General features: G+C 54.2%; 2 protein-coding genes across 5 annotated transcripts; one reads left to right on the forward strand and one right to left on the reverse strand.

The window, feature by feature from the left end:
• Window positions 1–8: 8 nt before the first annotated feature.
• On the reverse strand, window positions 9–7,925 carry ACP2 (acid phosphatase 2, lysosomal). Its single transcript, XM_028516099.2, has 11 exons — window positions 7,806–7,925; window positions 7,131–7,226; window positions 6,740–6,826; window positions 5,503–5,655; window positions 5,294–5,392; window positions 5,125–5,214; window positions 4,548–4,680; window positions 3,695–3,777; window positions 3,471–3,577; window positions 3,176–3,351; window positions 9–907 (listed from the first exon to the last, which is right to left on the reverse strand). The coding sequence occupies exons 1-11, from the start codon at window positions 7,911–7,913 to the stop codon at window positions 774–776; spliced, it is 1,266 nt and encodes a 421-aa protein (XP_028371900.1). The 5' UTR covers window positions 7,914–7,925; the 3' UTR covers window positions 9–773.
• A 5,311-nt stretch (window positions 7,926–13,236) lies between these two features.
• NR1H3 (nuclear receptor subfamily 1 group H member 3) lies at window positions 13,237–20,722 on the forward strand. 4 transcript variants are annotated; one of them, XM_036029377.1, is made up of 11 exons: window positions 13,237–13,254; window positions 13,576–13,691; window positions 14,481–14,560; window positions 15,082–15,270; window positions 15,880–16,146; window positions 16,394–16,602; window positions 16,709–16,888; window positions 17,067–17,166; window positions 19,589–19,702; window positions 19,949–20,026; window positions 20,426–20,555. In XM_036029377.1, coding segments are annotated over exons 3-11 (1,182 nt in total). In that variant the 5' UTR covers window positions 13,237–13,254; window positions 13,576–13,691; window positions 14,481–14,517; the 3' UTR covers window positions 20,428–20,555. The 4 variants fall into 4 exon arrangements, with proteins under 4 accessions (XP_035885270.1, XP_028371628.2, XP_035885271.1 ...); XM_036029378.1 differs by lacking the exon at window positions 13,237–13,254 and adding an exon at window positions 13,305–13,321 and having other exon boundaries at window positions 19,932–20,026; window positions 20,426–20,572; XM_028515827.2 differs by lacking the exons at window positions 13,237–13,254; window positions 13,576–13,691 and adding an exon at window positions 13,258–13,321 and having other exon boundaries at window positions 19,932–20,026; window positions 20,426–20,572.
• The last annotated feature ends 15 nt before the right edge of the window (window positions 20,723–20,737 follow it).

Raw genomic sequence — 20,737 nt, forward strand, 5'->3', positions numbered from 1 at the left:
ACGGCACCAAGAGTCCAAAACTTTCATTTTCCTCAGTCTGTGGGCCACAGTCAGCAGTCGTCCACTCTACAGACTGCACTTCCCTCATGTCCCTGGGGCCCCCAGCCCAGCCGAGGGGGCAGCAGGTTCACGACTGCTGCAGTTCACTCTCCGCCCACCTCCCCCGCCTCCCTCCCAGCCCGCTCCAGCTACAGGGGTGGCGAGGTGCCTCAGGCAGCATGTCTGGCGCTAATGGTGGCTGCAGACGGACAAAGGGAAACTTGACTGGCTGGCTGCTGGGTGATCTGGTTCCCTGGTGGCCAGTGTTTGTGCCCCCAAAGTTAGGTAGTTTTTCTCAGTAAACTTGGCACCAAGGGAAGACTGTGCCTTCTGAGCCATTTGCCAAAGACTCTGGGCTGGAAGAGAGAGAGCAGGTCTTGACTGGGGAGGCGGGCAAGGCGGATCAAGCACCAACTCCTTCAGTTTTTTTATCCCAGGTCCCAGGTGAAACTTGACCGCTTGTCTACATCAGGTCCTTAGGGAGCATGGAGGAGGCAAATCCTGTTTGGAGACAGCCAGTATCCAACACAGTACGTCGTAAACATTGGGCACATGGACACCGAGGGACGGCTGCCACGGGCCAAGCCGAGTCCCACTTCTTCATCTAGGTTGGGATAATCAGAGGGAGGCCCAACCCGGGGTCTCCTGTCCGTGGGCTGGGGAGCAGCAACAGTCAAGAATGAGGGCCAAGCCCACCTCCCCTAGGAGGCAGAGGGAAGGGGGCTGAGTGGCTGTCAGGCGTGGTCCTCCCCATCGGCAATGTGGCGGTAGCCAGGAGGCTGGGCCTGCATCCGGAAGAGGACGGTGAGTAGCAGCACTATGAGTAGGAAGAGGATGGAGCCACATACAGCCAAGGCCACGATCACCTCTGGGCAGGGGGACAGGGAGAGAAAGGGCATGTCAGCATTCCTTCAACAAATACTCGACTGTCTACCATATCCCAGGGGCTGTTCTTACCATGGAGATATTCACAGTTAGTGACAAACTCCTTGAAACAAAGCAAGGGAAGGGGGAAAGGATGGAGAGGTAGGTCAGTCAGGGAAGGCGTCACCGAGGAGAATTTGAACCGAGACCTGGAGTCAGTGAGACGAAGATCTGAGAGGAGAGAGTCCCGTGGTGGGGGCAGACAGGAGACAGCAAGCAAGCGCAACAGGCCCTGCTGTGGGAACAGCTCGGCGTGTTCTAGGATCATCGAGAAAGTATCACGAGAAAGTGAGGGGCGAGTAGGAGATGAGAGTGGAGGACCAGGCCAAGTGGTAATGAACTTGGATTTTATTCCAAATGTGATGGGAAGTCACTGGAAGACTCTGAGGAGAGTAATGTGAACCTATTTACTTTTTTAAGGAATTAACTCTGCTGTACTGAGACACTGGTAGGGACAGGAAGAGAATCAGAACATTAGGAAGCTTATCAGTAGTTCAGGCAAGAGATGATGGTAGACTGGACTAAAGAGCAAGATCATCTTTTTAAAGGTAGGCTTTTTATTATAATTGATAAAATGAAGGTTCTGAAAGGTGAAACAACCTGCTAAATGATGACAAGAGGCCAGGCAGGAGTCAAAACAAGATCTGGCCCAGGCCAGGGGGCTCAGTTGGTTGGAGCATTGTCCTGTACAACAAAAGGCTGTGGGTTCAATCCCTGGTTGGGGCACAAATGGGAAGGCAACCGATGTCTCTCTCTGCTTTCTCTCTCTCCCTTTCTCTCACTCTAAAATCAATAAACATATCCTCAGGTGAGGATTAAACAAACAAACAAAAAACAAGGTTTGACACAGCATCTGTACTGTTAGCAACTAACAAAGTTATACTACCCAGGTTTCTAGCCACAGAGTCATGCTGCCTTCCCCCAAATGAGAAAACCTTTAGCTCCAAAAGACACAGCTACCAGTCGCAAGAGTGCTTGGTCTGCCCACACGGAGAATAGCTGGCCCTCTCTCTCCTATAGACAGCCGGAGCCGAATCCAAGTAGACCTTACAGGCTGGTACTGCATTTTAGAAGTAAACGCAATGAGCAAAGAGAGATCAGACAGCAAGTGAATACTGTTCAAGGTAAAAGCATGTATTTCAAAAGTGGAGATGCTAGGCTCCTAGTGGATTGGTTGTGGGGGATTATATTATGCAGCTAGGTGACCAATGCGGTGTTTACTAAGACGGGGAAGCCTGGAGGCAGCACAGATTTCAGCGGGAAGAGCGTCTGCTTTCAGACACCAGCTTTGAGCTGTCACATCCCCGTAGAGACCTGAAGTCTGCAGCCGGCTGAGTATGTTAGTCCAGCTCAAACACAAGGTCATGAATCTGCGAGTCCTAAGAAGACAGAACTGAGCATGGAGAGGTTGGAGGTGGTCACTTAGGGAGCTGGCACCGATGAGACAAGGGCCAAGAGGAGCCCTGGGCTGCCCACTGTGTCGTGGGAGGAAGCCAGTAAGGAAGGGGCCTATAAGTCAAGGGAAGAACCAAACCCAAGCAAGCGTTTAAGGAAGGAGTGGCCAGCTAGGTCACGCTGCTGAGAGGTGAGAGAAGCTGACTAAGAACTGGTCACTGGCTTGGGTAAGAGGAGGTCACTGGGCCTTAACAAAAGTTAATGGAGTGAAAGGTGACACAAGACTGCCCAGTGTGCCCCTGAGAGAATGGAGTGAGGAAGTGAAACCAGAGTCCAGGCAACCGGGAAGGACCGAGCTCTAACAGGGAACAGAGAAGCGGAGTGGTAGCTGGGCAAGGATGGGGGTCCGAGAGGTCTTTGTCGGGCTTTTGAGATGGGCCCGATCCAGGAGAAAGGGAACACTGAGGCATCGGAGGCCCTTGTGGGGGTGGGAACAGATGGCCCTGAGTATAAGTGGAGGGGGCGGGGCTTCAGCAGTAGCTTGTCCCAGCACAGAAGCCGTAAGCCAGAAGATGCGGTGGTGGGGAAATGGGAGCGCTCTCTCCCGACTGTTTGTTTTCCCAGTGGTACGAGAAGTGAGGGCATCAGCTGGGCATGATCAGGGAGAAGATGAAACATGGTCTCAGGGTGCAGAAGTAAGCTGTCTAGGGAAATGCAGTAAGATGGCTGGGAGCGTGGCAGCTCTCTCAAGACTCATGGGTATGAATTGCAAGTTGTTCTGGGAATGTGACTAGCGCAGAGGCAGGCAGCGGCTCACCTGTGTCTGCAGGACCGCTCGCCAGCTGGCACTCCTGCTGCCAGTCCTTGGGCACAACGGGCTCTGTGAGGCGAAGGAAGTCCTGCAGTGGGCAGCGGTGAGGGCAGCCAGGCAGGCTCAGTGGCCAGGGGGCCTTGTCACTCTCGTTCCAAAAGTACATCTCCACTGAGAAGTTTCTGAGGGTTGATGGGAGATAAGACGGATGCTGCTCACCAGGCCTGTCCCGGAGTCCTTAGGCTGCCCACAGCCACCATGCAAGGGCCCCTCCAGAGTGCTGACTGGTGGCCCCACTCACCCATTATCTTCCTGGTACAGTTCGAATACGTGGCAGGCGGCATAGGGGATTTGTTTGCCACTGTAGACGTACAGTGCCATTTGCAGAGCAACCAGGGTGGTATCATGCTGTAAGGCAGAGGGGTTCCCCATTAGCACTGCTGCCCTGCACCCCCCAGGCACCGAATAGAGAAGAAATCCGGCTCCTCATCTGATGCGGGCGCGCTGGCGACTGTGGGAGCTTACCGTGGAGTAAACCAGCAGCTTGGGGAGGTGGGCGGAGGTGGCCATCAGTGTCAGGTTCTTCCGGATCTGAGCCAGCAGGACTCCTGAAGGAGAAAAGTCCCCAGTGTCAGGGGCTGCGACCGTCACTGTCTTCCGACCAGATCTCCCTGTGGTCCCCTCGCCCTCTGCCAGTCCTGGCTCTGACCACCAACACAGAGAACTCTCTAGGTGCTTGGGAATCTGCTCTGACAACGGTCAGGTTTTCGGAGGGAAGAAGGATAAAACAAGCTCTCTCTATTTCAAGGCAGGCATAGAAACCAGCCCTTTCATAAATGAGCTACAAGGCTCTGCCCCTGTTCGAAGAATTCCTCCAACCTGGAACAAATATAAACTTAAGACTGCTTCAGGACACACGAGACGGTGGCTCCAGGCCGAGGGAGCCCTGTCACTGCAGGTTCTGAAAACCGCTGGGATGTCAGGAAGGTCCAACCACTGCACTCCCTTCAGCCCTCGACGCAGGGAACTGGCCCGTCCGTGGCTGGCGGCCTTCTTTCACAGTGGTCCCCAGTGGGTCTCTGGAGGTCGGTATTCGCTTAAGGGAGAAGGGTCTTCTGACAGGAGTGAAACGTAAGAACGGAACGGCAGACAAGCAGCATGCGAACCCAGTTGTGGTCATTCACAGTGACAGACATGCTAAGCATCTGGCAGATTACGAAGACTTTGGTGATTAATGGGAAGACTGGGGGAGGTGGTCTAAGGGGTTCTGAAAGAGCAGAGAACATTTAGATGGAGAAGTAAGTGTGTGAGAAGCCCCCAGGAGCAGATTTTTAATGCTGCAGGAAGGGAGTGACATGCTGCTCTTCTTGCCACTCACCCCCCTGAAGCCGGGCCTTCTCTTCCTGCCCGTAGATCCCGAAGAGGAAGCGGAAGCTGAACTCCTTCAGCTGGCTCAGACGCTGCATGACTTGGGGTGAGGCCCAAGGTGGCAGGACCAGCCCGTGTGTTTTCTGTGTATCGCAGCGGGCAGGTTAGCTCCCCTGGCCTAGGCCGGAGCCTCTCCAGGGGCGTCTCTCTTCCCCTGTGAGAAGGTGCCTGTGTGTGTGAGGGGAGGGAGAGGAGAGGCAGAGGGACTGAAACCAGGAGACGTGGCGGACAGCGTCGAGGCTGCAGGGCACGGGAAAGGAGGCTCGAGCACAAAAAGCGTGACTCAGCAGAATGGAGTCGGACACCACCCGAGCTCTGGGTGGGGAGGGGCAAGAACTGCTGACAACTAATAAACGATTTCCCACTCTGGGGTTCTTTTCCACCCTTGAGGGAAGTTCCCTTGTTGCACAAGAAGCAGGTGGCGTGGCTTGCCCGGACCTCCCCAGGGGCAGTGGTCACCAGGCACTGTGGTCGCCTGGGCCTGGAGAGTGCAAGAGGACAGTGGTCGCGCTCCTAAGTGGGCTCACCTCACAGAAGAGTGTGTCATAGACGTTCCAGATGTTCTCCAGTGTCAGGTCCGTGAGCCCTGTCTCGTTGGCCACCATATCCAGAAATTGCTATGAAAAAGGGGTTAGGGGATCAGTCCTGCCCCGGTATAAACGGCAGCGTGATGACCGCCACCTCAGCCCCACTCACTGCATTCTGAATAGTCTCATTCTTATACTCAGGTGTCTGCCGGGTCTCGTTCTGCAGCTGCTCGTAACGGGGACATGGGCCCAATGGGAACTTCAGCAGCTGCAGACCAAAAGGCAGAAGCAGAGCCAGAGAGGGAGTCAGTGATCAGCAGGCCCATGGCCAGAGCTGTCCCTCTCTACCACCTTCAGGGAAGGGCTGGCCAGTCTCACCCTGTCCTCGGCGATGGGCACAGTGTGGACAGGAATAGGCTGCCAAGAGATGTTTGGGTTGAAACGCTGTATCCCGCTGGGAGGGAAGAGTCCTGCCAGGTTGGCCTCAGCACTCATGAGAGTACGGTCGAAGTCAGTGCTTCGCACATAAACCTGCAGTGATGACAACACAAGTCTCCCTTGTGGGGGTGGGGTGGGGAGCTTTGGCTCCTCTGTGAGGCCCTAGGGGAAGAACCTGTTCTTGATGTCTGCCCAGCAAATTGTAATCTCACCGTGCATCTGGCGTTTGCTCCCTCTCTGGCCTTCCCTGTCCCTCTTCCCAGCAAAGGCCCAAACACTCAGCTGGGGAGCCAGGGGTCACCACTCGGAGAATGGCTCCTGTGGGAATGGCTGTAGTTCAGATGCCCCTTCCAGTCTTTGGGCTGACACAGTAAGGCTCTGTGTTCCCTCTGTTGGTCTAGTTTTATAACGCCTGTCTCTCTAGGTCAGGATCCTTGTAGGCAGAAACTATCTCCATTCACACTCCCTTTCATAAACTGGCTTGGAGACCAAGGAGAAGAAATAAGATAAAGAACAGAGACCATTGCTTGTGGAAGGAGGAAGGAGGAGGAGAAAGCTGTGGGGAAGGGCAAGATCAGGACACAGCTGGCCCTCAGTGGAACAATAAGAACATCTAGAGACTGCTGAGACAGCTGTGGCTGAGAGTGGTAACCTGGAAAGAGCTATCCCCATCTGTGGGGTGGGGAGAGGGCCTCAAAGAGCTGAAACATTTGCCAGTCTTCCCTGACATGCCCTCTCTTCCTGTTCCCTTCACCTCTTGGTCCTGTGTGGCTAAACTGTCATCTCCACGATATTCTAAGCTCCACAAAGACAGAGATCATATCTGTGTGGTGCAGCATTATGTGCAAAGTGCTAGCATAACACTTGGCCCATAGTAGGTATTCAATAAGTGTCTTAACCGGAAAGCCTGAGTTATTTCACAGAGCCAGAAACTACTCTGCCAGATCCTTCCTTAAGTTCAAGCTTGGATGCTTGATAAGTTTTGCCTCTTCCCAGCCAAGCAGGCGCAACTCAGCTTCTAGGGCGTCCTTCTTAGACAGCCTTTAGATGTCCTATTCTGTAGCTATAACCAAAAGTGCACGGAGGGAGGCCAGAGTGCCCAGCTTTAGACTCCCTGAGGACAGAGGGTGAGGACAGCTGATTCTGTTCCCCTTGCATCTTGAGTTCCCAACCTTACCTCTTGCGGGTGGTAAGAGGTGCTGAGAAAGTCACTGTAGTGCTGCCGCAGGGCCTGGCCCAGCTCCCAGTGCTGTAGCATCCCCTCCTGTGGGCAAACCCAAGGGTTAGGGATGGCTTGCAAGCCCCACAGGGCTTAGGCACTGTTGCTTTCCGAGTTTACCCATAACTGGAAGTAGGAGTGCATTAATGGGATCCCAGAAGTCATTTATTAAGTAGCCAGTTGCACATGGCATTGTCTTGGGCATAGAGAAAAGAAAGGTTAAGAAATCTGGTCAAAGTCAGCACCCACAATGGACACGGTAGTTTGCTGGGGCCCCAAGTTCCATTGCCTGCTCTACAGGTCACTCATTTTGAAGCTTATACTGAGGAAGAGCTGCCTTCTGACCCACCGTGGTTAGCTGACCAAACCCCTGGGGCCATTCATCTTCCTGATAGGGGTCCTTGGGATATGTCTTCACTGGTGACCGGTCTCCATGTCGGTACAGCTAAAGAAAGAAAATAGTTTGCCTAAGCGTCAGAAGGGTCTCCTTGATGGGGACACAGAGACCACCTCTGCCCCATGTTGGGGAGGAAAGCCTCACTCCTGGGAAGCCTTAACTCTACCCATTGCAAAGACCCCAATTCGGAAGCCAGTAACTTCTTCTAGGTTCCAGAGAGTCTAACTTGGCTAAGCAATGACCTGGGAGATTACAGGCAAAGCCAAAACTTCAGATGGGAAAAGAAAAGAGACAAAAGCAAGGCAGATGGTGGAGTGACTGGAAAAAAGCTCACCAAAGACTTCTGTCAGGGTGGGTCTCTTAACCATTCTATCACAACTCTGTCCCAGGGCAGACTCACCCAACCCCCCCACCGCGATAGAGAACTCCTTACACCTTACTCCCCAGCCAATACCCCCGGGGCTCCCAACCCTGCGAACCCAAACCCGCAGGCCAGTCGTCTCCTCCTAAACCAGCCTCTCCTCCAGATCCCCGAACCCAGCACAAGCCCCGCCCCCTCCCTCCACCAGCAATTCTGTGTGCTTCCAGCTCTGGTGAGAGCCCTTTGGCGACCCCACCTATCATTACCAAGGTAACGAAGCGCAGAGTCCGGGCCTCGGTAGGAGGCATCAGGTTTACGCCAAGAAGGAGCTGGAGAAGAGCCGCCCAGATCCAGCCAAACTGTCCGCCCGCCATCACCGTTATAGTCTCGGCTGCAAAGAGGGTGGAACCCGTTGAGCGGCACCTACAGCAGCCGCTCGGACACACCCTTAAGGACACACGCCGGAAGTGCAATCGCCGCCATCTTGCTAAAGGAAGGTTGGAATGCTTTGAGAAGGAGGAACCTAGAAGAGAGTACTTGTAGGGGACTTGCGATCTGGCTGTGGCGGAGGAGCGTGGGAATGTAGCGTGACCTCGCGCGGCAGAAAGGGCTTGGAGACCTTGTCTGGGTAAAGAGAGCCCTGAGCTCGGGTTTGCTTCGGCCGGCGATACCCCGTGCCAAGGTGGCGTAGCCCTGGGCCGGATAGTGTCCGGAAGAGTGAGCGCCCCCGGTGGGGGAGCTGCTGCTGGGCCTGACCGTAGAGCCAGAGCGGGTGCATAATTGGGGCGAGGGGCGGTATAGGGCGCCCCTTCGACACACTCCTGCCTTCAGTTGGAATTTGAACCTTGGCCCTGGTTCTCTGCCCCAGAAGAGGTCTTGTTTGGGGTGCAGCGCACAGCGTGTAAACAACCCTTTGGACTCCCTGTGTCCTTGAGGTTGGCCAGTCTGCCGTACTGCTCGTGTTCTGAGCAAAGCTCAGGAGCCTTCTCACTTCCCTGTGCAGTCGTTTCCCTGCCCTCCCACCAGTCCGTTTTAGTTCATTAGAATCAGAATGTGGTGGCACTTCCCGAAGGAGTTGGGTTGCACAGGATGTTCAGAGTTCGCAAATCCAAGGCAGTGAATCCCTAAGGGAGGCGTTTCGGACCAGTGGGAAGGTATACAGGAAGAAATGGGAATAGGTGGGGTTTTCACAGAATCAGAGGCCCCTGGCATTGGCCCGAAGGGTCCAGATGCAGCCAATTTAGTCTCAAGGCTTTGTGATTGAGGTTGGAGTGACTCACGACCTTAGGAAGCCAGATCATAGGACCTTGGGATGCTTTTATTCAATCTGCCTACTAGGAGCAAACCACCTCAGGTCATCACAGAAATAAAACCTGATCAGAACTATTGTATATGGTAGAAGGGTATTGTATCTTGCCTTAGGACCCCAGATTCAATTATTTATATACACCTCAGGATCTAAACTTTGCTTCCAGACTTGTTGGGGAATAGTGAATAGAAAATAAGAGCTGAAGTCCTGAGAGCTAAGTAGTCTACCAGGTAGTTCTTAACCTTCTTATTTAGTCACAAGTTCCTTTATGAGTCAGGTGAAATTTTAGTCCTCTCCCCAGAAAAATGTCCACAAGCGGAATTTCGTAGACATATAATCCCAAATGGCTCACGAGGACCACCCATAGGCTTCATAAATCTGCCTCTTTAAATTCGTGATCCAACAGTTCACATAGTTTAGGAGAATGAACGAAAACTCAAGTTTCCTGATTTCCAGTTAAGTAGTCTATAGTAGAATGTTTCTTGCAGGCTGCTCAAACTACATTGCTAAACTGTATTTCATGGTCCCAAAATACCTTCAATAAAGAGATTCATTCATAACAAAGGAAACCTTTTCACATGGGTGAGGTTGAATGGGCACCGCTAACTGGTGAGAATCTGTGTATTAGAGTTTTTGAGTGTTTGAATATGCCTCTATCCTCCTTGCAAACTAGCCAGACCATCGTGATTTCAGAATGTAAATCTTGGGCTCACTGACTTTTGGCAAGTAGGAGGGGAATCCCTCCCATTCATCTTTTGCTTTTCTTCTCACTTGCTTGCGTATGTGTATATCCTTCGTGCCTGCATGCATCCCGAGTTAGGAGGGGCTGATGGAACAGACACAGTTTTTATAGTGAGAAACAAATCCAGGAAGAGTGAGGGTCACACAACAAGTACACAGTAGAGCCAATCACTGAGCCCTGGTTTCTGGACCCCCAACTTCTGCATATTTGGTACCAGAGGATTCTGTGGTCCCCACACCTTGGTTCCTAACTACAGATGGAAAAAACAAAAGACATGTTGATAGATAGATACATAGGCCATCCCAGACATTAGTCAGAATCTCTGAACATGAGGCCTGCTCTTGCCCGTGCTGGCAGAAGTAAACCTTCATTTTCCCCGCCTGGAAATTGTGTGACAGAGTGAGGAGGGGTTTTTGTTTGTTTGTTTGTCTGAATTAGAGTTTTTGAGTCAGCCACACCTGTATCCAAATCTGATACTGACCCCCTTGCTAGTAACTATCTCCTAGGCTATATCTGAGGACAAATAATACATGTAGTAAGGCCTAAGTGTTATCTGTCTTCCGTATCATCAGTCTGGGAAGCAGGAATTCCTGGATTCTAACCTATCTTGTAATTGGGAGGTTAGGCTGGAGTCATTTGAGGGACCTGCAGGAGAGCGAGAAGCAGCTGCCCTAGTCCATCCCTGTGAACTGCACTTGGTGGCCAGCGTCACAGGAGTTGGAACGCTCTCAGGGAAGTTATCCCATAGCACGTAGGATCGTGGGCTGGTGAATGCTTTTATTTTTGCTTCAAAGTCCCCCTTTTGCAGTGAGAAGCCTTCGGAGGTTCTGGGGGTCAGAAATGTGACTTCGAAGATTGCTGAAGGTGTTCCCAGGCATGGTCCCTCCTCTAGGAGCCATGGAGACATAGGAAAGGCCCCATGGGACTGGGAGGCCTCGCACCTAACGTCCGCTGTGGGCATGGGGCTGGCAAAGCGGGACGTGTGGTTCCAGCTGATGATCACCTGACTACGTGCCCTGGCTTGGGGAAGAAAAAGCCCAGTGGTCAGCCACTGGAAACTCTGTGCAGATATTGCCAACAGGTGTTGGTCTTCCCCCAGTTACAGGGGGCTCCTGAACCCCTGTAAACTGAATAAGGGCACTCTGTCAAGTGCAACACTGGCAGTGTTTACTCCTTGAGTTTAGGCTGAGGCTCTCTCCCCAGCGTGGGAGATGGTGCCCTGAACTATACATGTTCAGCAAGTGGCTTTGACCTGGGTCAGAAGGCTCCAGACAGGGCTTCTGTGTGGTCCTGGGCCCCAGGGAGACTAGGGAGCCGAGGGTCGGGAGTGGAAGAGAGAGGCTTTTCCCAGCTCCCAGAAGATAAGGCATCAGGCCCCAGACCAGTGTTCCGCCCCGAGGTCCTTGCAAGCAGGTGTTTCTGTGACCTCTCTGACTATGTTCCTCTGCCGGAGCTGCTGGGAGGGGGAAAGGCAGAGGAGGGAGCTGGGTGGACAATGTGGGTGCCAAGACAGAACAGCTTCAGTTTCCTGGGAGCTGGAGTCCTGGTTTCCACTCTCCCAGGACAGCTGGGGCCCTGTGAAAATCAGAGGGGACGCGTGCAAAAGGCATGGAGAGCCTTGTGCTCCTGACTCAGAGATGCCCAGACCAGGGCGGGGCCCTTGTGAGGGGTGACCTTGTGATGAGAGGGAACGAGAGCAAAAGCTGGAGACAGAAGTGTAGAGGTGGGGGTGTTGGAGGGGCTTTCTGAGATGTGAAAATGGGGACATGGGCAGATTTTGCAACACCGTGCAGCCTGCTCTCGCTTCACGCCTCTACTCCCCCACCCCCGCCCGCTTCCCTTGCCCCACCCTGTGCTTCCTCCCATCTTTCACCAAGCTCCTGTTCTATTTCTGCTTTCCCTGTTCTTCTTCCATCCAGTACCCCCCCCGCGCCCCGCCCCCAGCTGTCCACTGTTTCCCTGGTCCCTCTGGCTGCCTGCCCTGGCCCCCTGTCCTCTGCTTTAATGTGGGGCCCGTGGGAACTGAAGTTCGCAGCAAAACAGGAAGAGCCTGCGAGCAGGAAGCTGCGAGTGGGGCAGGGGGTGAACAGACAGCAATAACCTCAGCTCCTCACCTCCCACATCTGCACCAAAGCATCCCCAGAGCTCTCCACCTCTCCCACTGCAGCCCCCCGGCTCCGGCCCAGCAGACCTGAGAGACAGTAAGACAAGACTGTCTTGCACTCTGACCCCGGAGGGAGGAAGAGTACAGGCACTGGAGTGCGGACATCTGGATTCTGACCTCAGCTCAGCCACTGTGTGTGGTCTTCGAGAAGCCTCTCCCCTGAGCTTAGTGTTCTCTGTCAAGTGGAGTGCGTGTCATCCACCCTGCTTCCTGGGACTGCCGTGAGGACCCAACGGGACAGTGTGGAGTCTGGGGATGGGGACAAGCTCTGCGAGGTGAACACCCTGCTGCAGAGTCAAGGTGATGGGAAGTCCCGCAGCCGAGAGGGTTGCAGATGTAATAGATGCTGCCATCTCCTGACCACTCACTGTGTGCCTCACTTCGTGCTGTGGTGACATATTGCTTCATTCTCATGATAACCTTAGGGCAGAGGGGTCAAACTCATCGTCACCAGGGGCCTCATCAGCCTCAAGGTTGCCTTTAAAGGGCTGAAATAACTTTAGGACCGTATAAATGTAACTACTCCTTAACTGTTGAGGAGTTGAAATTACATTCGGCCCTTTGAAGGCAACCACGAGGCTGATGTGGCCCCTGGTGAAAATGAATTTGACACCCCTGCCTTAGGTGGCAGAAACCATTGTTAGTATCCTGGTTTTAAAGATAGGGGAACAGAGGCTTAGGGATGTTGAGTAACTTGTTTAATCAAGATCACACAGCTAATAAGAGGCAGAGGCAAGGCCAGAATTTGAACCCAACATCTGAGCCCAGAGCCCCAAAATGAAATTAACATGTGGAAGTGAAATTGACCAGAGCTAACAAGTGTAGGATAGAAGGGGATCATGCTATTTTTCTTGTTTACTTACTCATGTAAAGAACAGCAGGAACACAGTTCCCACTCTGTGCCAGACCCTGGTCCACGGGCTACTGGGGAGGTGACAGCAATAAAATGTGGTGTCTACCTTCAGGCTGGATCCCACATTCCAGGCAGTAGGGCAGGGAGGCTGCAGCTATAGTCTCAGTAGTTGCTGGACAGAGCCTGTCATCACTTCACATGGAACTGTTCCCTAGATGAGGGAACTTGCATACCTTCCTAGGTCCACCCTGGGCTGGCACCTAGGTCGCCTGCCACCTCTACCTCCCCCATCCCAGGCCTGCCATTGCTCCTCTCTCTCCTGGCCCCCTCCCCTGTCAGTACCCCTCACAGGGTACCTCATTCAGAGACTCCCAGGAAGGCCCAGCACCTGCCTCTCTCCACCCTGGAGTTCTGCAGCTTGGCTGAGGCCTGGGGCTGGTGGAGAGAGCTTCTTGGCCCCTTCCCAGAGGCCAGGGAGGAGGAGGGAGGCTGGGAAAGCAGGCTGGGGCTCCGTGTTGCAATTCCAGGCCGTGCTGGGACCTTTGCTCCACGAAATGTCTATGGAGGGGAGGGAACACCAACTCTGGAGGCTGCTGGGATTGGGGTGGGGGTGCCCGGGAAGCAGTCCTTCTGTAAGAGCAGCCTGGGTGAGGAGAGGAAGGGGAGACATGGAACTGGGCTGGTCTGCGGGGAAATGCGACTGCTGTGGTTGGGGTAGGGGGGCAGGGACGGTGCTGGGCTGAGGGGGTGGCTGGTTGGGGAGGAGTCAGCATGGTGGGGAAGCTGCCCAGTGGGCGGGGGGGGGGGGGGGGGGGGGGGGGTGAGGAGGCCGGGGCTCCAGTCTGCCGGCTCCAGCTGACTCCCGGTCTGCCTGGCAGGAAGGAGCAGTGACCCGACCCCTGCGCAGTCCCTCCCCTCAGCCTTTCCCCATATTACTTGCCTGGGGCTCCGGCCCCTGTCTCGCTGAGCTCCGGCTTCCCCGCCACCTCCGAGGCCTCTGGACAGGGACTGCACCGCCCTCCTCTCTCAGCAAGGGGGCTCCAGACACTGCCCCAGCAGGGAAGCCTGGTGGCCTGGGCATTCGGTGGGTCTGCTCCTCAGCACTGGCCTGGGGCGCTGTGTGTGTGTGTGTGTGTGTGTGTGTGTGTGTGGTGCATGGGGTTGGCGTGGGGTGCGGGTGTCCTGTGGACCTTAGAAAGGGTCTCTCTGGGGAGAAGTGAGGGAAGGTGGTGGTGATGGAAGCCTGGGCAGTGACAGGACCCTATTTAGGTTGGAGGATAACGCCCGAGGGGCTGTGAGGGAGGAGGGCCTGTAAGTGGACTGGGGCAACTCTCAGAGGCCCCGGGTTTGTGCGGGGATCCTGGGAAGGGGCAGGAATGCGGCTACCTAACAGGCAGCACATGTCACTGGGTGGAGCGAGCCTCGGTGCCATGTCCTGGCCCTGCCCAACCTCGGCTGTGCCCAGTGCTGGGGTGCGGCGGAAGGAGCTCTGACAGAACCAGGGCAGAGGTGCCCACATGTCCCCTGACGGCCCGGAGGAGGGCCCTCTGGAAAAATGTGTCATCGCGGCCGACAGCTCAGAGAGACCAGAGTTGGAATCTTGGCCCTGCCGCTGCCTAACGGTGTAGCCAAAGGCAGTTTACTTAATCTCTTTGAAAGTCAGTTTTCTCATCTGTAAAATGGGCAACAGAATAGTCCTGACTCCACTGGGGTGCTGTGAGGAAGGCATGTGAAGTCTCAGCATAGACTGATTATCTATATCTATATCTATATCTATATCTCTATATATCTCAAGTAAATGTTAGTGGACACCTGAGTGCTGAGAAGGAAGGAGCCCACTTCTGGACCAGTATAACCTGTGCTGTTCCTGCAGGACAGGCCCTTGGGAATGTCCAGGGCTCTGGGAAGAGATGTCCTTGTGGCTGGAGGCCCCTGCGCCTGATGTTCCTCCTGGTAAGCTTCTCTACTCCAGCCCTGTCCCCTCAGTCGGGACCCCGGCTCCTCCCCACCCACAGTCATTAGCCTCCTTCACTGCCTTCCTTCCGCCCTCCCCTGGAGAGTGGTCTAGAGCCATCCTTGCCTCCTCCTGCCCAGACTACCTCTGCCCTGGCTCTGGTGTTCGGCCCTTGTGGGCACCTGCCGGTCCTTCTCAATCTGGGCCTGCTGCTGGGGAGGGTTGGCGTTTCCAGTGCTTACGCAGCTCTGGCTCTGAAGAGTTCTGTCTGATCTCTGAAACAGATGTATGTCAGCCCCCCAAGGGGCAAAGGTTAACATTCTCATTTAAGGCGTTGAGATGCAAGGAATTAACAAGCCACTAGCCCTAGAGTCCATACAAACTCCAGGGTCCTAAGGCCTGAGCTGGTGTTTTGCTGCCCTCTATGGGTGGAGATAAGTTTACAGTTTCCCAGCCAGGACCCCCGGGGAAGTGGAGGGGGAAGACCCGAGACCCGCCTTCTGCCTCTTTCTGGGCTCAGACTCTGCAGTGGAGCTGTGGAAACCAGATGCACAGGATGCAAGCAGCCAGGCGCTGAGAGGCAGCAACTGCATCCTCAGCGAGGAAGCCAGCATGCCCCAATCAGCCGGGGGCACTTTGGGGGTGGGGCTGGACACAGCCAAGCCCACAGCCCTGCTCCCCGCAGTGGAGGCCCCTCCAGAGTCGACAGGTGAGGAGCTGCCGGACTTGGGGGAGGTAGGGGCTCCCTGGATCTAGAAGGAGTATCTTGGGTTCTTTTTTTTTTAAATGGATTTTAGAAAGAGAAGAAGGGGGCAGGGGGGAGAAAGACCTATTTGTTGTTCCACTTATTGATGCATTCATTGGTTGATTCTTGTATGTGTCCTGACCGAGAATTGAGCCTGCGGCCTTGGCATATTGGGATGATGCTTTAACCAACTAAGCTACCAGGTCAGGGCTTTCGGGGCTCTTTACCGTAAAAAATCATGTTTCATTACCAAGGCTTTGGGGTCGGCTAGACCTGAGTAATCTGAGTGTGAGCTTTGGCTTTTCTAAGCCTCTGTTTCCTTATTCATAAAGCAGAAATGATAAGAGTAGCTATCACTTAAGGCCGCTGTCAGGGTTAGTACATAGAAAGGACTGAGACAGTACCTGGGACACAATAAATAGCACTTGGCCTACAAGAGCTACTTTCTTATAATAGAGAGGCTGGACTGCATGTTGAAAAGGCGTGAAGGTCCCTGAGTGCTCAGGGCGGTGGCCAGCTGGGCACCAAGCTTGTTTCTTGGAAAAGAACATTAACGCACTTCCCTGTACCCAGAGCTCCGTCCACAGAAGCGGAAAAAGGGGCCAGCCCCCAAAATGCTGGGGAATGAGCTGTGCAGTGTGTGCGGGGACAAGGCCTCTGGCTTCCACTACAACGTGCTGAGCTGTGAGGGCTGCAAGGGATTCTTCCGCCGCAGTGTCATCAAAGGGGCGCAGTACATCTGCCACAGCGGGGGCCACTGCCCCATGGACACCTACATGCGTCGCAAGTGCCAGGAGTGTCGCCTTCGCAAATGCCGCCAGGCTGGCATGCGAGAGGAGTGTGAGTGCCTGAGGACAGGAGCCGGGAAGGGGCTGATGGGAAAGAGGGGGCGAGCGGGCGCCAGGGTGTGAGGGCAGACTGGCCACCGAGTCTACCAGACCTTCCTACATGGTCCCTAAACGTGGATTAAACCCTCTGCTCTTACCCAGTGATCTCTGCTTTTCTGGAGCCTCAAACTACCCCCCGGGCCCATCCTTGCTTCCTGCCACCCCTTCCTCTTCCCTCCTCACGTCTGGCCCGTCCTTAGGTGTCCTGTCGGAAGAACAGATCCGACTGAAGAAACTGAAGCGGCAAGAGGAGGAACAGGTTCAGGCCACGTCCATGCCCCCAAGGGCATGCTCACCTCCCCAAGTCCTGCCCCAGCTCAGCCCAGAGCAACGGGGCATGATTGAGAAGCTGGTGGCTGCCCAGCAACAGTGTCACAGGCGCTCCTTCTCCGACCGGCTTCGAGTCACGGTACCCGAGGGAGCTGGGGAGAGGTAGCTGTGCCCAGACTGCCCGGTGGCCTCTGGAGGTCTGGCTCAGAGTGGCTTGTTTCTCCCCCGCTTGCCCTTCCGAGCAGCCTTGGCCCATGGCGCCAGACCCCCAGAGCAGGGAGGCGCGGCAGCAGCGCTTCGCCCACTTCACCGAGCTGGCCATCGTGTCCGTGCAGGAGATCGTTGACTTTGCCAAACAGCTGCCCGGCTTCCTGCAGCTCAGCCGGGAGGACCAGATCGCCCTGCTGAAGACCTCTGCGATCGAGGTGGCTGGCAGGGCTGAGGGGTGAAGGGAGCGCCAGAGCAGGGTTGTCTTTGGGAAGGGCCTCCAGACGGCCAGCTGGGGAGCCGGACCCCCTGGGCAGCAGGGACCTTCCTTCGAAGGCGCCCTAGGCCGAGACCAGCCTACCACGTCCCTGTCTGAGGTCTGCTGCTTGTGTTCAGGTGATGCTTCTGGAGACGTCGCGGAGGTATAACCCTGGGAGCGAGAGCATCACCTTCCTCAAGGATTTCAGTTATAACCGGGAAGACTTTGCCAAAGCAGGTGAGAACGGAGGTCACAAAGGGACTGGATTGGACGGATGGGCACTTTTTGTCCTGGGGCCTCCAGAGCCACCGGCCCAAGGTTTGGGTGGCTGTAAAGGGAAGGCTTCACCTGGTTCTCCAAGACAGAAAGTTGGAACGTTGCTCCTGTCTTCTGTCGCCTCAGTCCAGTGGTTCTCAAACTGTGTTCCTGGGAACCTGAGGGAGGGGTTCCGTAGAAGTCTCACCTTAGAGAAGAAACAAGGAGTCACGGGAATGTCCTGCACTCTCACTTTAAATGGAGCCAGACAAGAAGCTCCACTTAAATCCACGTTATAGATCATGCTTCTGCAAATGCTAGCTTGAAGAAAAGATTTCGCAGCTAGGAAAAATAGCTCGAAAACAACCTCACCAAGCAATTACACTAAGTCAATAGCGAGCGAATCTTTCTCAGACACGCTCTTCAAGGATCACGTGGACTAACCCCCCATTCTTCACCTGCTCTTCCCGAAGAGCCGTGGGCCTGCCGCTGATACACAGCAGAGATGCCTAGGTGGGGCGGCTTCTCTCCCTGTCCTGTACTTGGAGTATTTTCTCCAGGAATTTGTTCCCATGGCCACTCTCCAGCCGATGCTTGCTTGCAGGCTCAGCAGCGCTGGCGTCCTCACATTCAGTTGCTGGTAATGTTTGTGTCATGGGAGCGGCGTTAGGACAGACTGGAAGGTGGGGGGGCGTTGGAGGGACTGGAACTGAGAGGCTCCCTCCACAGGGGGCTGAGTAGCCTAACCACTGAGGGAGTGGGTCTGTAAAACATGGCTGATGACTCCACTCTTGGGGTCCCGCTTTCCAGGGCAGAGCTCACAGAGCCTTCTCTGCTGTCTGGTGACTCAGGCCAGCTCAGGTGCCTCTCACTGGCCAACACAGGCTGCCCAGTGAACTTCTGGAAGGCCTCCCATTACCGTGGGGCACGGCGGGACTGCTTTGGCACCTTTTGCCTTCTGTGCGCTGCCAGAATGTACAGGTGCCTAATAAGGGCAAGTTAATGACTGTTTCCATCCTTAAAAGCCCAGCCCTGCCCCCTCTCTCTACCAAACCATCTTCCCTCAAGTGGTTATTATCCCAGTCCTTCTCCTTCATAACGTCCTCCTGTCCGAACCCTTCCCACTCTCTTGTGTGTGTTCCTTCAGCACTTGCAGGCTTGGGTCCGCTGCACCTGGGCCTATTTATAGATTCATTTCCGTAAGCAGTTTGATATCATCTTTGCCTTTCACTTGTCCTTGTGTCAGTGAGGTCTCGGGGAGAAGGGACAGGGGCGCTCTCCGCTCCGCTGTCCTTCCCCCTACGTGACCGAGGACATGGGCTGATGGCCTTGCCGGTGCTCACTTAGCAGAGCAGTGCCAGACCCCGTCTGGTACACCACCCAACTTGAGAACCTCCTCGTCCCTTCTGTATATGCAGGCTATTCAGCACAATTCAAGGCTCAAAAACCTCACCAACAAATGCTTTATAAAATGGGGCTTGTCCATTAAATGAATCAACACACGCTTGATAAATGTCAGGGTGAAAGCACAGGAAGTGAGTAATCAAGAAACCTCGAATGGAAAAGTTAGCAGATGTTCGCTAGAAGAAATCTGAGAAAGCCTAGTGCAGGGCCTGGGGTGGGCGGCTTTGACAATGTGTGTGGGACAAGTGTTGTTTGGAGATCCTGACTTCAGGTTGTGCTTTGTTGGACATCAGTCTCCTCATCAAGGAGAGTGGTTCTATTTTTAAATTTTGTATTATTTATTTAACAAACACTTATAGAGGAGTTACCGTATGTGCCACACATTATTTATTCTAGGGACTAGTATGAGATAGGTGCTATTATCTCCACTTTACAGATGGGAACACCAAGGCTCAGAGAGGTTAAATAATTTACCCAAGGTCACACAGCCTAGTAAATGGTAGAGCCGGGACCCAAAACCAGGCAGTCTGGCAAAACAATCCACACCTTCAACCACATTGTTAAGTGCCCCCAGGATATGAAACATGAAATGTATCTCCAGTGTTCAAATAAGTAAGGCCAATTGCCTGCGAAAAAGTTTTTTTAAACAAAAATGAGTTGCCTCTATTTCTAGTAATGGGGCCCTCAAGAATAACAGATAATTTTAATAAGAATAACAGAATGATTATTGTCATTTAATTCAGCACCTCCTATGTTCCAGGCATAGTGCTGAATGCTTTATCATTTAGCTATTATAACAGTCTTATAACTTCAGATACGATTCCCATTTAACAGATGAGGCCTAGAGAATTTTAAAAAATTGCCCACAGTAACAGAACAGAGCCCTAGAGACTTCTCACTGAGTTCCTAGCATAGCCGCTCTCTAAGTTGTGGAGCTGAAGGAGAGAAGGAAGTTCCTGCCACTCCTGCCACATACCCAGCCTCCCTTCTTCCTCCCCAGGACTACAGGTGGAGTTCATCAACCCCATCTTCGAGTTCTCCAGAGCCATGAATGAGCTGCAACTCAATGATGCCGAGTTTGCTTTGCTCATTGCCATCAGCATCTTTTCTGCAGGTGCGGAGGAGGGGCAAAAGGGAAAATGAGCAAGAGACCCGAACTAAGGAGGGCTCAATAGCACAGGCCCAATAGCACAGGCTCCGCAGAGCGGGTGGAGGCCCTTGCTGTCTGTGTTCCTTTGGGGTGGGAGAGGTAGGGTGGGACACATTCCCATGTTTGGTTGTGATTTGGGGTATGAAACTGACCCTGGCCAGACTTGCTCCTCAACTCTGTTGGTGAACTACAGACCGGCCCAATGTGCAGGATCAACTCCAAGTAGAGAGGCTGCAGCACACCTACGTGGAGGCCCTGCATGCCTACGTCTCCATCCACCACCCTCATGTGAGTCTGCCCTCGGAACCCCTTCCCCTCCACACAGGCTCGTTCCCTGACGCACCGACTCTCCCTTCAGGAATCCCCCTCTGCTTGCACCGTGTAGACCACAGGTGGCACACATGAGGCCTTCCGGCTGAATCCGGCCCTCCACCTTGTTTTATCCGGCCCACACCTTGTTTCTACCCCGAGGCAGCACTATGGAGCTCCTTGCCCCTAGTTAAGGAGTAGTTACATTTACACAGTCCTAAAATTACACTCGGCCCGTTGACAGCGACCTCGAGGCTGATGTGCCCCCCACCCGCTCCATGAAAATGAATATGACACCCCTGCCTCTCCCATAACTCCCCTGCCCTCACCCCCCTTCCCTGGGGAGAGACAAAGTCTGTACTCGTCCTCCACCCCCAGGACCGACTGATGTTCCCACGGATGCTAATGAAGCTGGTGAGCCTCCGGACACTGAGCAGCGTCCACTCAGAGCAAGTGTTTGCCTTGCGCCTACAGGACAAAAAGCTTCCCCCGCTGCTCTCTGAGATCTGGGATGTGCACGAGTGACTGTCCTTCCCCTTTGTCTTTTGTTTTCTGGGCTGGCGGAGGCCCGTGGCTGCCTCCTAGAGGTGGAACAGACTGAGTAGGGCAAACGTTCCCGGGAGCTGGGCGAGGGAGATCCTCACGTGGCATTAAAGGAGAGTCAAAGGGTTGGGAGTTTGTGACTGCTGG

This window comes from Phyllostomus discolor, chromosome 6 (assembly GCF_004126475.2).
Source record: "Phyllostomus discolor isolate MPI-MPIP mPhyDis1 chromosome 6, mPhyDis1.pri.v3, whole genome shotgun sequence".
Lineage (NCBI taxonomy): Eukaryota > Metazoa > Chordata > Mammalia > Chiroptera > Phyllostomidae > Phyllostomus > Phyllostomus discolor.

What these genes read in the sequence shown, in the direction of transcription:
- ACP2 (XM_028516099.2), bottom strand. Translation starts at nt 7,913, where the DNA reads ATGGCGGGCGGACAGTTTGGCTGGATCTGGGCGGCTCTTCTCCAGCTC. An exon ending in CTCTGCGCTTCGTTACCTTG is followed by an intron (nt 7,227 to 7,805) that starts GTAATGATAGGT and finishes TTCTTTCTTTAG; the next exon opens with CTGTACCGACATGGAGACCG. An exon ending in CCTCTTACCACCCGCAAGAG is followed by an intron (nt 5,656 to 6,739) that starts GTAAGGTTGGGA and finishes TCATCACTGCAG; the next exon opens with GTTTATGTGCGAAGCACTGA.
- NR1H3 (XM_028515827.2), top strand. Translation starts at nt 13,302, where the DNA reads ATGCGACTGCTGTGGTTGGG. An exon ending in ATGCGACTGCTGTGGTTGGG is followed by an intron (nt 13,322 to 14,480) that starts GTAGGGGGGCAG and finishes CTGTTCCTGCAG; the next exon opens with GACAGGCCCTTGGGAATGTC. An exon ending in TGCGCCTGATGTTCCTCCTG is followed by an intron (nt 14,561 to 15,081) that starts GTAAGCTTCTCT and finishes TTCTGGGCTCAG; the next exon opens with ACTCTGCAGTGGAGCTGTGG.